The 13717-nt window shown below is 58.1% G+C and overlaps 1 protein-coding gene across 4 annotated transcripts; it reads right to left on the reverse strand.

Moving 5' to 3' along the window:
• Positions 1 to 639: 639 nt before the first annotated feature.
• SH2D5 (SH2 domain containing 5) lies at positions 640 to 13717 on the reverse strand. Of its 4 annotated transcripts, none has more exons than XM_066375294.1 (10): positions 13617 to 13717; positions 9000 to 9127; positions 8543 to 8626; positions 7991 to 8065; positions 6731 to 6877; positions 5309 to 5557; positions 4957 to 5131; positions 4441 to 4549; positions 3744 to 3903; positions 640 to 3142 (listed from the first exon to the last, which is right to left on the reverse strand). In XM_066375294.1, exons 2-10 carry the CDS (start codon positions 9084 to 9086, stop codon positions 2939 to 2941), a joined length of 1290 nt encoding a protein of 429 aa, XP_066231391.1. In that variant the 5' UTR covers positions 9087 to 9127; positions 13617 to 13717; the 3' UTR covers positions 640 to 2938. The 4 variants fall into 4 exon arrangements, with proteins under 4 accessions (XP_066231391.1, XP_066231388.1, XP_066231389.1 ...); XM_066375291.1 differs by having other exon boundaries at positions 8543 to 8623; positions 13617 to 13687; XM_066375292.1 differs by having other exon boundaries at positions 4957 to 5128; positions 13617 to 13687.

Genomic DNA, 13717 nt, shown 5'->3' on the forward strand with positions numbered 1-13717 from the left:
CCTTCGAGAAGGGCCTTCCGTCTGGCTGCGGGGCAGTGCTGTCCCTCATGCCCCCTCAGGGTGGCCCTCAGTCCTGCCCAGCCAGTCCTCGGAGGCGGCCTCCCGGGCGCCTCCTTCACGGACTCCGAGGCCATCGCGCGGTCGCAGGGATCCTCCGGCAGCCGGGACGAAGGGACGCAGCGAGAGCCAGGCGCAGGGGCGGGGCTGCGCCGGGGGCACTGGATGCTTGGGGGGGCGCTCGGAGAGGAGGAAGGGGACGGCGGAGCAGTTGGGGACCGGAGCTGGGGCCGCCGCTTCCTCCTCTCCGAGCGCCCGGGCTCGCCCGTCCCTGAGGCCTGGCCCTGGCCGGGACGGGGGGATCCGCGCTGCAGGCTATGCCGCAGGCCCTAAGCCCCCAGCCGCCCGCTCGCACTCACGCTACAGTGGCGGCGTTCGTGGTTGCTGAGCAACCTGATATTGATTTGAATATACCAATCTGACCCCTTCAGGACATCCTGTACCTCTTGATGACAGGACCTGTCTGGTTTGCCATTCAGCACCATCTGAAGGTATGTTAGCAAACAAAACAGAAAAGCAGGACAAAGACCTCATCTTTTAAAGGAAAAGTCTACACTAGACAATCAGAAGAAATGCATTTTATTTCGAGTACATACAGTAAGGAGAACTGGGCTACCCAGGTGGTGCTGGTTGGAACAGAGAAAACTGATCTATAATGAAGACATTGAAGTGTCTGCACTTATGGGTCAAATAACCTTGCCACATTTGTACCACAGGAACAATAAATGCTGTGTTAAGGAATGTTAAAGTGCTTTGGGAACATCCCTGACACCTGTCCACATGGATAATTTACACAACAAAACTCACCCATCACTGAGGCAAGCTTTGGCCTAAGCCTGGGCCAGTTACCAGGTCATCTTAAATGTACGACTCCAGTACTATAATCCTGGGCACTGTTTACCAAACCCCTTTCCTTCCCAGGGAAATGCAGGGCTAGTCCCATTAGGGACTAGGGCTTTGCCCAGGGAGATGGATTCAGACAGAAATGGCCATAAAGAGAGTTCTGGGGTCCCATTCACATTCAGTACAGAATCAGAGCTCTGGATCCAGTGGAAGGAGCCCCCAAAGGACAGTTTCCTCCTATCCCTTTGGATAAGAATAAGGGCCCTAGGCAAGACCATTTCCGGGTGAGGGGTTGTAAACTGGGAACACCAGCTTTTGAGGATCCTCCCTCCCTTTCTCTTCTGTGGGGGCTGCCACCTTCATTTCAGGAGTCAGAAGTCTTACTTTCAAAGCACTGAACAGTCACATGCCACTCCTAGAGGGAGGGCAGCCCCCAGACTTATGACTAGGCCTCTGCCTCAGAAACAGAAGTTCATTCAAAATGAACTTGCTCCCTAACTTGGTAGAGTCGTGTCTGCCAAGTTTACTTAAAAAGGGGGATACCTGGATCTGCCAGTCAGCTCGGGACCCACACCCTAGGCTACAATCATTTCCATGGACTCTCTCTGCCCACTGAGGCCAAGCGCCTTCTGGCAGGTCCCACGTTAGTTCTAACTGTGGATGGTGCTGCTCTGAGCCTATCCCCAAAGAAACTGGCCTTAAGGAGGTGAGGCGACTCCTGACAGCCCTGGTCAGTGCCACATTAAGGGCAAAACTAGCATCAGGTGGCTTCCCAGGAGGTCACCAAGCTGAGACTGCAGCCTGTAAACTGAGTTGGGTAGGGCCCTGGTCACCATCAAAACTCACTGCTAGGCCCTCCCAGTCAAACAAAAGGAAATGCAGTGTGTGTGTGTGTGTGTGTGTGTGTGTACCTTGGAGGAGTGGATGAAGCAAGAATCACTGCTCTGTGGTTTTTTGTTTTTTGGGTTTTTTTTTCTTACAGGGACAGACAGAGAATCAGAGAGAGGGATAGACAGGAACGGAGAGAGATTAGAAGCATCAATCATCAGTTTTTTGTTGCGACACCTTAGTTGTCCATTGATTGCTTTCTCATGTGCCTTGACCATGGGCCTTCAGCAGACCAAGTAACCCCTTGCTTGAGCCAGCGACCTTGGGTCCAAGCTGGTGAGCTTTTTGCTCAGGCCAGATGAGCCTGCGCTGAAGCTGGTAACCTCGGGGTCTCAAACCTGGGTCCTTCTGCATCCCAGTCTGACGCTCTATCCACTGTGCCACCACCTGGTCAGGCTGCCCTGTGATTTTAAGTAGAGACAAAGCAGCCTTCCCAAGCAATGCACTGAGATTCTTTGCCCTGTCTGATGGTTCACGTCCCTTTCTGCTCAGAGACGTCCACCCTGCACACGGGCTTTGGGTGGCACGGCAATTGGCCCATGCTGCCCTTTCTGCACCATCCTCACAACTCAAGGGAAGACTCCCTTAACCTTGAGATGAGATGATGAGAAACAGGCAGCCTGATGTAACCCACAGCTCCACTGAGTCACCTGTCTCTTCTGGAGAGGGTGGCTCGTCCCACGCCTTTGCCCAAAGAGAGAACTTACTCCTCCTGTCTTCCCAGATCCTTCCCCCTCAGTGTCTGGCTGCCTCAGGAACTCGTAGGAGACTCCCAGCCAGGGTCCCAGAGCTCGTCCTCCTTAGGAGAGGGCTTCCCCTCCACAGGGGATAAACCTTCCTGCCTACCTGGGAAAGCTCCAGTGACGCCCAGAGAAGACGGCATCCAAAGCCACCCAGCAAGTTCAGGGAAGCCTGGAGATCCACTGGCCCCTCCTGAAATCTCAAGGGGTCACATGTCATGTGAGAAGTTATCAGTAATGCTCAGCCTCAGGGTTTCCCCCACACAGTCAGTGACATGATGGAAGACTAGTCCAAGGGGCAGAATAACTGGATGGAACTGGTGACCAGCAGGCGGAAGAAGGGCAGAGTGGCCTGCTGAGGCCCAGGAGCCAGGGTGGAGCGCGGCTTGCTGGGGGCGGGGCCCGGCCTCCTAGCCTAGGCCCTGCAGTTCTGCCTCAGACTTGGCATGGCCAAGGGGCCGGAGTGTCCGGGGAGGCCTGCCTTCGGGCCCACAGTCCTGCTCCTCGTAGCCAGGGTTCAGGCGGCCCATGTCGAGGGAGCAGAAGAGGTTGCGTTCAGTCCCCGCGTGGTGCTCCACCAGGGCCTCCAGGCTGGGGAACTCCGCCGGCAGGTGCTGGGGGAGGAAGGGGCTTCAGCTCCAGCTTCCCCGTGGCCAGTGCTGGGCTCTCACCACCCCCTCACATGGGACCCTGCCCACTGAGAGGAGGAAACTCAAGCTCCGGGAGGTCAGTGTCCTGCTCACAGCAGAGCCAGTTTCCTCTTTCTCTCCTTCCAGCCTGGACAGCACTGAGGAACAGAGCCCGGAGGTCAGGGTGCGCATTTATAAAGCTTCCGCCCATCCCAGTCCCCAGAAATCTGTGATCAGCAAAGACTCCAGACCTGGAGGTATGAGATAAGCTTAAGGAAGCCCCTACCCTCTGAGTCAGCTTCCTCCTCTGCTGAGGGATGGGTTAGGGTGTGGGAAAGCCAGGATTCTCACAGAAGCGAGACGCTAGGCTAGGCCGGCTCTGCTAGGGGCACCCTCCCAAAGCCTCTAGGGAGATGGGCCCTAGGACGAAGCCCTCAGGTAGAAGTGGGGTTGAGCAGGCCAGTGTGGGCGGGGCCAGAGAGAACGGGGGAACTAGACCGAGGGTGACTGGGGCTCAGTGGTTACAGGGGGAGGGGCCTGAGGGCAAGAGGCGGGGCTGACTGCCCCCACGCTGTCCCCAAGCTACCTCCACGCTGTAGCGGCCCAGGCAGTTCCGAAAGACTTGGTGAGGCACCACACCGCACGGCGTCCGCACCGATAGGCACCACTGGCCGCTGGCGCCCGGCTCAGGCCACAGCAGGAAGGCCCCAAGCACGTCTCTCCGCAGCAGGGCGAGGGCTCTGGGCCTGGGAGGGCAGAGGGAGAGGCTGAAGGAGAGGACTCCAGGCTGGACCCAGCCTCAGCTTGCTCCCAGGGCAATGGCGTAACAGCCCCACAGCATCTTAAATACAGTGCATGTCCCAGGGGAAGGCCTCCAAGACAGGAAGCTTTTAGACTTCCTTCTGGAAGTTTTCTGGGGGGACCCTTAACTGACAACTTCAAGACCCAATCAGGTGGCCCGGGTTGGATTGCTCAGCTGGTTAGAGCATCATCCCAATACATGAAGGTTGCAGATTCGATCCCTGGCCAGAGCACATACACGAATCAACCAAGGAATGAATAAAAAAGTAGAACAACAAAATCGATATTTCTCTCTCTAAAATTAATAAGTTAAAAATTAAAAAAAAAAGGACCCAATTAGGAGAGTTCTGAAGACCAGGATCACTCTGCCTCTGTACCTGCATGCGCACCTGCATGTCAGGGTGCGAAGCTGGGGATGCACACAGCCTATTTTTCACTCACTGCAAGCGGCTGGGTACTCAGCCAGGCAAAGCCCCTCCTACCTGGAGACACCAGCAAAGGCCCAGAGGTTCTCTGTCAGGCTGCCCTCACTCTCCACCAGGCACGAGGGGCCACCAGGACGCCGAGGCCATGCCTCCCACGCAGCAGGAACTACAGAGACCATCGGGGTCAGAGGGAGAGAGGCTGTCTGGTGGGCCTAACCAGCCCACCCCACTCTTACCAGCCCCAAGACCCCATACTTGTCTCCTCACCAGGCACCCTCCTCCCAGCCAACAGACACATATCTAGTCCCCCAAAAGACACAGCAGACACAAGCATGCCCTCACCCACATGCCAGCTAGAGCCCATCCATAGCTGCATGATCACCCCCCTACACAAGCCCTGGGCACACAGGCCCAGAGACACCCTCACTCACACGGACATGACACACATCCTCTCACAGCACAGGCACCCGCTCAAAGGCGCAGTCACCGCCTTGCAGAAACAGACACTCAGGCCCATCCTCTCTGACTCACACAGGGGCAAATGCACAGGGCAGGCGTGAGCCTGCTACTCACAGGCCTCCCTGGCCGACAGCTGCAGCTGGGCCTCGTAGGTGCAGCCACGGTAGGCCCCGGAGCGGATCACCTTGCTGCGGATGGCCTTCTTGCGCACCAGAGTGGGGGAGCAGTAGGGATTCCCCAAGCGGGCATGGTGGGCACTCCCACGGCCTTCCAACTCTGGCAGTTCCTTCTAGGGCACCAAGGGGGGCCCAGAGGGGTGTGCAGATCAGGCCCAGCCCTGTCACGTAAGGCAAAGCTCCCTCCCTCTGAAGTCCAGCAACCAATCCCATGTAACCCCCAAACCTTCACCCTGTCCCCCGTCCACTGCCCACTCCATTGCTGGGGCTGGGGCTGGGGCGCTGCATACCCCGCTGCCCAGGGGCCCCTCTGCTGGCAGCCGGCGCAAGGAGACCAGGGCGTGGACGTTCTGTGAGAGCTGATCACGGCCAAAGGGCTCCCGTACTAGGCCAGGGAGGGCCACAGGGCTGGACAGTGGCTTAAGGGGCGTGTCCCCTGTGGGCCCAAGGCAGGGTTCAGGCTGTGCCCGCTCCTCGGGGTGCTGCAAGAGGTAAGCAAGCTGGAAGGAGCGGCAGAGCAGCAGGTGCAGGATCTGGACCTAGGGAGCGGAGGGGGGGCTCAGTGAGGGAGGTGTCTCCTGGGGAACTCAGGCGTCAGCCCGCTCTCCACAGGAGCACGCTGCCCCTTGGCTTGGGATGCTCTTTCCCCTAAGTGAGAAAACTCCCACTAATCCCTGAACCCTCACCACCATGCAGCCTCCTCTACCTGGGCATCTACTCTGTTCCAGGCATCATGCTTGGAGCTGGAAATACCTGGCCTGACCTCAGTCCTCCCCTTGGGTTTACCATCCCCATCCCGTGATCGGGTCAGTTCTCTTAGAGGATTTGCTAAGAACTCAGGCCCTGGAATCACAGAACCTAGGATCCAATCCTGACTCTGTCACTTAGGAGCTGCTGTGTGACCGTGGGCACAGCACGGCACCTTTGCCGTCAGCTTCCTCATCACCATCTCCCTGTGCTCCGCCAATGAAACACGGAGCACAAAACACTCCCCGGCAGAGGTCTAGCGCTCTGCCCACCACACCCAGCATTCCAACACACTGGCACGGTGAGCTCCCGAAGATCGAGGGCCATGTCTCAGCCACTGCCACCTCAGCAGCCCGCACAAGCCTGACATACAGGGGTGGTGGCCAGTGCTTGCTGTGGGACAGAGCCAAACCCAGCCTGTGTTTGCTGAATGATAATTAGCTGTAAGGCTCTGCTGTTTATGACGGTAACATTGGCTTTGACTTCTGGAATCTACCTGCCCAACCACCTGCTCCATGCGGCCAGGCACTGGAACCCAGACCCAGTCTCTGCTTTCTAAGAGCTCCATTGTCTAATTAGGGACAGACCTAATGATGACAGTGTGGTTCGTGTCACAGGTCCCCAGGAGTGAGGGGAGGTCTACAGGTGTCAAAGTGGGCTTCACAGACACATGAGCTGAACCTTGAAGGACAAGTTGAAATTTGCCAGGATGACCCTCCAATCCCCAAGTGCATGGCCTAGTCCTCTTGGCATACTGAAGCCACCAACTTGCTTCTGTGGGTCCTCAGTGGACAGAGCCACAGAAGAGGCCTGTGTGGTGACAGGTACACATCTGGAGGGGCTCAGGCCAGCATGGCCAAGCCCTGCAAGGCCTCTCAGTCCCTGGAACCCATATGGATGCACAGCCCCCTTCCACCCCAGCTCCGTGCTGGTCCCCTGCCTGGGCCCCAGATCTCCAAAGTTACCTCTCCAGGCTGGCTGCCCACAAAAAGGTGACAGAAGAGCTTGCTGGCGGGGCTCCGGGGGTTTCGGGCCACAAAGGCAAACTGGCAGTTGGCTGGGCACCAGGTGGAGTAGAGTATTCGCCTCAGGGCATGCGCCATCAGGAGCACCTAGGGAGGCAGAAGGCGTGACAGCCTCCATCAGCCCTGCCACCAAGCTTGCAGATGCCAGCCCAGCGTGCACCAGCCCTGTGGGCCCTAAACAGCTGCTGGCGGGCCTTCCGGGCCTGCTCTCCGGCCTGCGTGTCCAGCCCAGGGCCTGTCCCGCACCTGTGGTGTGAAGCTCTTCCCTCCTCCCAGTCCTGTCCAACCAGCTTCAAATTGAAACCCTCATCCTTCCCAGGGCAACTGGGCTTGGACCTCTTGCTCCCCGCTGCCGACCTGCTGTTGGGATCGCTGCGCCCATGTTGCGGAACCGAGGGGCACAGCTTGCACGGCCTGCAGGGCAGCAGGGAGGCAGTGGCGCAGGCCCTGGGTTGCACTCCTGGTCTCCGGAGCCAGAGGACCAGGGTTTGACTCCTGGCCACTCAGTCTCTCTCTGTGTGTCTCAGGCGGGTGAGTATAGCCCTTTGAGCCCTTGTTGTGACCACGTGTTGTGATAATACCCCCGTGATGGGGCTGCTGGTGGTGTCAGTGAGACCACATGCAAGTGTCACGGGACCTGACCCCAGGGCCCCCTTGATACCCAGCTCGGGGACACCATTTGTACCAGTCTTAGGTCAGCAGCACCCAGAGCTGCTGCACCCAGTAGCGTGCTGTGTCTGGTGTGCAGTTAGTGTTCAACAAATGTTGGCTCACACCAGGAGGAGAAGAGAGGCGACAATGGAGGGGCTCCCACCTGGCCCCCAGTCCGAGTCTGGTCCCCCTCCCACAGCCATGAGCGGCTGGCACAGCCCACGGGCCAATGCTGGGCAGGCCTACGGAGAGGCCTGGAAACCTGCGAAAATCTCACTGGGCTGGATGGTCCTGACGCTCAGACCAGGAGGCATTGCCTGGAGGAGCCGCTGGAGGCCCAGGTTTGGGGGTGAGATGGATGAGAAACTGTTGCCTACTGAGTTTGCCCTGAGGGAGGCTCCTTGGAGAGAGGACTCCAAAGGCGCTGAGCAGGCTGGGAAGCTGGGAGGCTCAAGGGGAAGTGCAGGGCCTGGGTGTAGGCAAGTACGTCCTGAAGGAGTAGGACACCTGTCCTGTCCAGTCCTCACCTGCACCCACACGGGCTCCTACCTCACCCTCTCCGCTGTAGATCTTGAGGCCCTGAAGGCTGAACTTCAGGATGACGGCCTGGCGTCGGAGACAGTCCTGGGTGGGAGAGAGTTGATGAGGGACAGGCATTACCTCCCAGGCCCTACCCTGCCCAGCCCAGCCCAGCCTCAGTACCAGTCACTACAGGCTGGTCAGCCAAGTCCCCCTCACCTGCCAGGGGACTGAGCCCTGCCTGGACAATGGACCCCTCAGGAGCCAGGGACACGTGTGAATGACTCCTGACAGACCACCCCCAGCCGGAGCCATTCCCCACATCCCTCACCTGTGGCCTCCACCTGTGGGGCACAGGTCACAATGCCCAAAGGGAAGAGAGTCCCGGGCATAAGGAACGTGGCTCCAAGAGTCTGGGTCCTGGCGGAGCTCAGTATTCAGAATGGCTTTGGTCCCACCCCTCCCTGGATCTCACTTGTTCCATCTCTATGACTGGGGCATGGGTGGGTCAGATGGTCTCCGGGGCCTGCCATCCCAAGACTTGGGTCCCCACCAGGGAAGTGCCCTCCCCAGCTCACCAACCTTCAGTGCCCACAGCTGTTGTTGCACCAGCCACACGCTCTCCTGGGTGTCCAGGTCATCCACGGAGAAGGAGCCCACGTACTGCTTGTGAGTCGAGTGGGGGTGGGGGTGGGAAGGAGGCAGGGAAGTCAAGCTCATGACTCCTGACCCTCATCCTCCAAATTCCTCCCCCCCAACACACACTCCACTCTGCTGGGTGAGCTGTGGACAGTGACCGAGCACTGTACTTGGAGTCCAGGTTCTGTTACTTTCCCAGTGGGAGGCTGTGGTCAAGGCACTCAGCGCCTGAGGCCCTATCTGCTCATCTGCACCCACATACACATTCCAGAGCCTGGGTCAGGGAGCAAAGACCTGGAAATAGGTCCTTCCACAGGCCCTTCCACCCCACCCCCACCCCCAGGACCTGCTACCCAGTCACCACCCACCAGAGCACATGGGCGAGGGTGGCCCCACCCACCTGGGCAAACTTGGTGATGCACCTGGGCCGGTGAGGGGCAGGGCCGCAGTCAGAGGCCCTCCGACCCCTTGCCCCAGCCTTCTGCATGGCCCCCAGGGTGCCCAGCTTCAAGCCCCACGGAGAGAAGGCTGCAAAGGTCAAGGGAGAATGGTTGGCTCCCAGGCAGTCGAGCCACAGTGCTCACACCAGATGCCAGCAAACTCCATTCGATAAACCCTCATGAGCACGTGCAGTGTGCCAATGTCCTGGGCACTGGGGACACTGGGGAGAAAGAGCCCTGGACAAAACGACAAGCTTCCTCCTGCCCTCACAGAGCTAACATTCTCATCAGGGAGAAAGACTTTAATTAAATAAGTAAGACTCAGAATATGCTGGGTGGTGACAAAGCAGAGCAGAAGATCGAAATGCAGGACGAGGGCTGACGGTAGCTAGAAACGCATCCCCTAGGAGTGAAGTTTGGGGAAACAGCTAAAGGAGGGGGTGTGGCAGTGCATGCCCTGGGTCAAACACTGACACCTCTGTGCTCTGGGCTGGGCTGTCCCAACAACCAGCTTGTACCAAGGGGGAAGGGGCAGCAGCACCTGAGAGGAGGGGTGTGGCAGAGGGAGTGGTCTGCAAAGGCACAGGAGTGAAAGCAGCTGGGGCCCTTAGGTGGACCCTTCCAGAGCAGCAGGCCAGAGCCAGGTTGGGATCAGCCTTAAATGTCACACTAAGGAATTTAGGCTCTGCCTCATGGGCAGTGGGGAGCCACAGCAGGTTCCAGGACAGGAGCCCTGCAGCCTATGGGGGTATCCCCTGAGCTGGATGGCCAGAAATGCTTCACAGGCACCCGGCTTACTCAGTTTAGGCAGACTACAGCCTCTGGCTGAAGCCCCAACCGCACGGTGCACTGATGCTGAGTCAGGAGGTACGGCAGGTGAACAGTTGCCCAAGGGGCTGAGGAAGCCCACCCCCAAGCCCAGTCCAGCTTCTGGTCTTTCCTGAGGTTCCTCTCCCAGATCCACTAGTGGAGGAGAGGAGGAAGCCCCCCTTACTGGACTGTCCGCAGGGGCAGGGAGAGTGCTTATACCCCATCTGAGCTCAGGACCACAGCTGCTGCTCAACGAATCAAGGCATCATGGCGAAAAAATGGCGATGGCCTCTGCCTGGGTCCCCGAGGGCTCAGCCCCCTCAGTTTTTCCTGGAACCAACCTAGGCGCCCACCTCCATCCCCCAGGTTGGCTCTGTCTCACCAGCCTACGTGTAATTGCTGCCCTTGGGACCAGAGCAATCTGGGTCCAAACGCTGTGTGACTCTGGGCAAACCTCCTTACCTCTCTGAACCTGTTTCCTCATCCCCAAAACTAAAATAATGTGAGGAACTAATGAGAAGTGAATGGAGCAGCAGGCACCCAGCATGATGCCAGCCAGGCTCAGAGCTGATGCTCAACAAATACAGTCAGTCTCCTGGATGGGGGGTTCCACAGCCTGATGATGTTCAGGCGGGAGCTTGGGAGACAGTGAGGTCCACCCACTTTCAGTGCCTTCCTTGCACTGGGCCACACCTGATAGACCATCCAGTCTGGGAGGGCGTGGCAGGGGGCAGGGCCTGAGGACTCCTCCCAGGAAAGAGTGGGGACCAGACAGGGCACTGGGCAGGAAATGGGTGTGTCTGGGGTGTACACTCAGGCCAGCAGGAGTCCTTGCAGAAGGAGACTTTGGGTGTCTTGGACCTGACACTGACACTCAGCACCACGAGCTTAGGAACAGCCTCTACTTTCGCCTGCTCACAACCTTCAGCCCCAGGCTCAGGCCAGGGTGGAGGCACCAGCAACAGCCCACTACTTTCCTAAGCAGCCGACTCGGAAAGCGCCAGAAAATAAAGGCTATGCCATCCCCTTGAAGCCTTCACGGTTCCTCCCTCCTGTGCCTTCTCTTTTCCTGCTTTTCTGGGTTCTCACATCCTCATGCTTTTTGATTATGATAATTTTTCACATCATGTCCACTACCTCTTGTTCCTTTTATGTTTAAATCGTAAAGTTACACAATAACCGGCACTAAAGCTATGTCCCCATCCCCATTCCAGGTATAGAGATGGGGGCTTCCAGTAAGTTTACCTTTTATTTTTTGTATTTTTTCTGAAGTGAGAACCGGGGAGGCAGGGAGACAGCCTCTCGCATGCGCCAGACCAGGATCCACCCAGCCTGCTCACTAGGGGGTGATGCTCTGCCCACCTTAGGTGTTGCTCCATTGCAACCGGAGCCATTCTAGCTCCTGAGGCAGACAGAGATCATGGAGCCATCCTCAGTGCCCGGGGCCAAATTTGCTCCAATGGAGCCTTGGCTACCAGAGGGGAAGAGAAAGAGAGAAAGGAGAGGGGGAAGGGTGGAGAAGCAGACGGATGCTTCTGTTTGCCCTGACTGGAATCAAACCTAGGACTTCCACACGCTGGGCTGACGCTCTACTGCTGAGCCAACTGGCCAGGGCCTCTGTAAGCTTACCTTTCAATCTCATTATCACAGCACAGGCTGGGATGCCCTGTACTGAAGAGCGGTGAGGATCAAGGGGGCAATGATCAAAAAACAAACGGGGTGACAGGGAGGGAGAGAGAGAAAGATCAGAAGTGGAAACATGAGGGATAAGAAAGATAAAAGAGATAAAGGAGAGGTGGGAGGAGGCACGGGTAGGGAGCACATTCTCCTTCTGTCTGTGCTGACACAGCCCCTCAGACGCTAAGAGTGTAAGGCAGAAAGGAGCCACATGGGTTATGGCACACACTCACATTTGCTCACACACACTCCGAGACAGCTGTGTCTAGGGCTGTGAAAGCCTCCACCTTCCAGATCCAGAGCATAGCTTTCTTGGGGAAACCCCATATCCAGGCAGTGGGGGTGGGGAAGCCACTTGTCCTCTAAGGAGCTTCACCCCACCACCCACTGTCACCTGATCTTTCCCCACGCCAGGAAACTGGAGGTTTCTCCCTTCCTTGCCCTCACACCCAAGCCCAAGGGCCACTTCAGCTCTGGGCATGGAGCTGGGGGTGCCCAGGGGACCAGGGAGGGTACCAAGCTCAACCTGACCTGTGCAGCAGACCTGCACACTGGCTCCAGGCACAAACAGCCACTTATCTCTTTGGACCAGACCTATTTTTCTGAGGTTTTTGCACAGGAGCCTGGCTGGGCTGGCACCTCCCTAAAGGGGACACATTGGAATGAGGGGCTCTTCTTTTGCTCCTCTGAGGTTTTCCAGGTAGCCCTTCTTAGAGACAGGGGACTGGATGGGTTGACTTGCTTGGAGGGCTCAAGGAGAGAGGCCCTCTGCTGCACTGAACCATAGCTGACCGGAGCCATAGGAGGGGCCCGCTTCCCGGCATTCTGGGAGACTATGCAGCCTATAGAATCTGGGCTTAGCAGAGGGTAGCTCAGGGAAGTGAAGTTAGCTGCCCAAGCATAAGGGGGGAGCAAGCCTGGAAGCAAACCCAGGTCTCTGGGGCCCTTTCTCGAGGCCATGGCTGTGCCCGTCTCTCAGACTCTCTCCTCAAGCAGGGTGTCCACTTTCAGAGTTTGGTGGGTCTCAGCCTGTCCAGCTGTGGAACACCTCAGGTGCTGGGGGCTATCTGATCAGCAAACAGCAGCTTTGTCTCTGCCTCCCCCGCCAGATGGTCTGGGGCAGCCAGAGCACCTCAGTCACTTACTCCCTCCACTGCCTTTGGCTCAGCTGTGCAGATGAGACCCCCGCCCAAACACATCCTCCTGTGCCACCCCCACCTGCCCTGGGCCACCAGGAGAAAAACGAAAACCACAGAGCCCACGGCCAGGGGCCAAGAACCTGGGTTATGGATCCCACAGGTTGGCTGGTGTGACATTGGGCAAGTCACTTAACCTCACTGCCTCCATTCCCTCAGCTGTAAATCGAGGATAACAAGAGCTGCTTCCTCCTGGGGTACATTTGTTTCTTCTGAGATGATTTCCTAGCGGGGCGACATGCCACGTGAACAAAACCAGGTCCCAGCGCTCGCAGCGCTCCAACGCCAGGTGGGAAGACGGTGCCAGAAACCAACAACATGGGGGGGGGGGTGTTGCTAAATGATTTTGAGAGAAATACAGGAGGAGAAGGAGGTGGAGGATATGAGGGTGTGTGTGTGTGTGTGTGTCGGGGTGGGGGTCTGGGGGTTGGTGCTACCTAACACAGGGTGGTCAAGGGCTCCCTCTCCGAACAGACGACACCGGGAGGACCGTCCTGTTTTCAGGCTTAAGTGGGGCCGAAGGCACGTTCCAGGCAGCGCACAAGCGGTGCAGAGCGGTGCCGAGCGCTCCATGGCGTCGGTTATTATTCCTGCGCTTGTTGTGATTGCTGAGGAGCGCTGCCAGAGCTTTGAGCTGGCAGCCCGCGGCCCGGGGCAGAGAAATTCCCCGGACCCACCGAGGAGCAAGCAAAGCAGGACGCTGGAAGAGGGACGACGGAGGTGACGGTGCAGGTGAAGGATGATGATGGTGATGGAGGGAGGGAGCAGAGGTGCTCCTAGCCATCCGAGGAGACCTTCCCCCCGCATCTCTGCGCTTGAGGACCAAGCGCCGCTCTCGTTGATCCGCCGACCCCAGCCCCTACCCGACTCCCTGGCTCTCAGGCGCTCACTCACCACGGCCACCGCGTCTCGAGTTCCGTCGCTGCACCTCCACGCGTCTCCGTCGCACGCTTAGCCGCCCGCCGGCCTCCGCCGCCCCCCACGTGGCCGCGGGA

This window comes from Saccopteryx leptura, chromosome 3 (genome assembly GCF_036850995.1).
Source record: "Saccopteryx leptura isolate mSacLep1 chromosome 3, mSacLep1_pri_phased_curated, whole genome shotgun sequence".
NCBI lineage: Eukaryota > Metazoa > Chordata > Mammalia > Chiroptera > Emballonuridae > Saccopteryx > Saccopteryx leptura.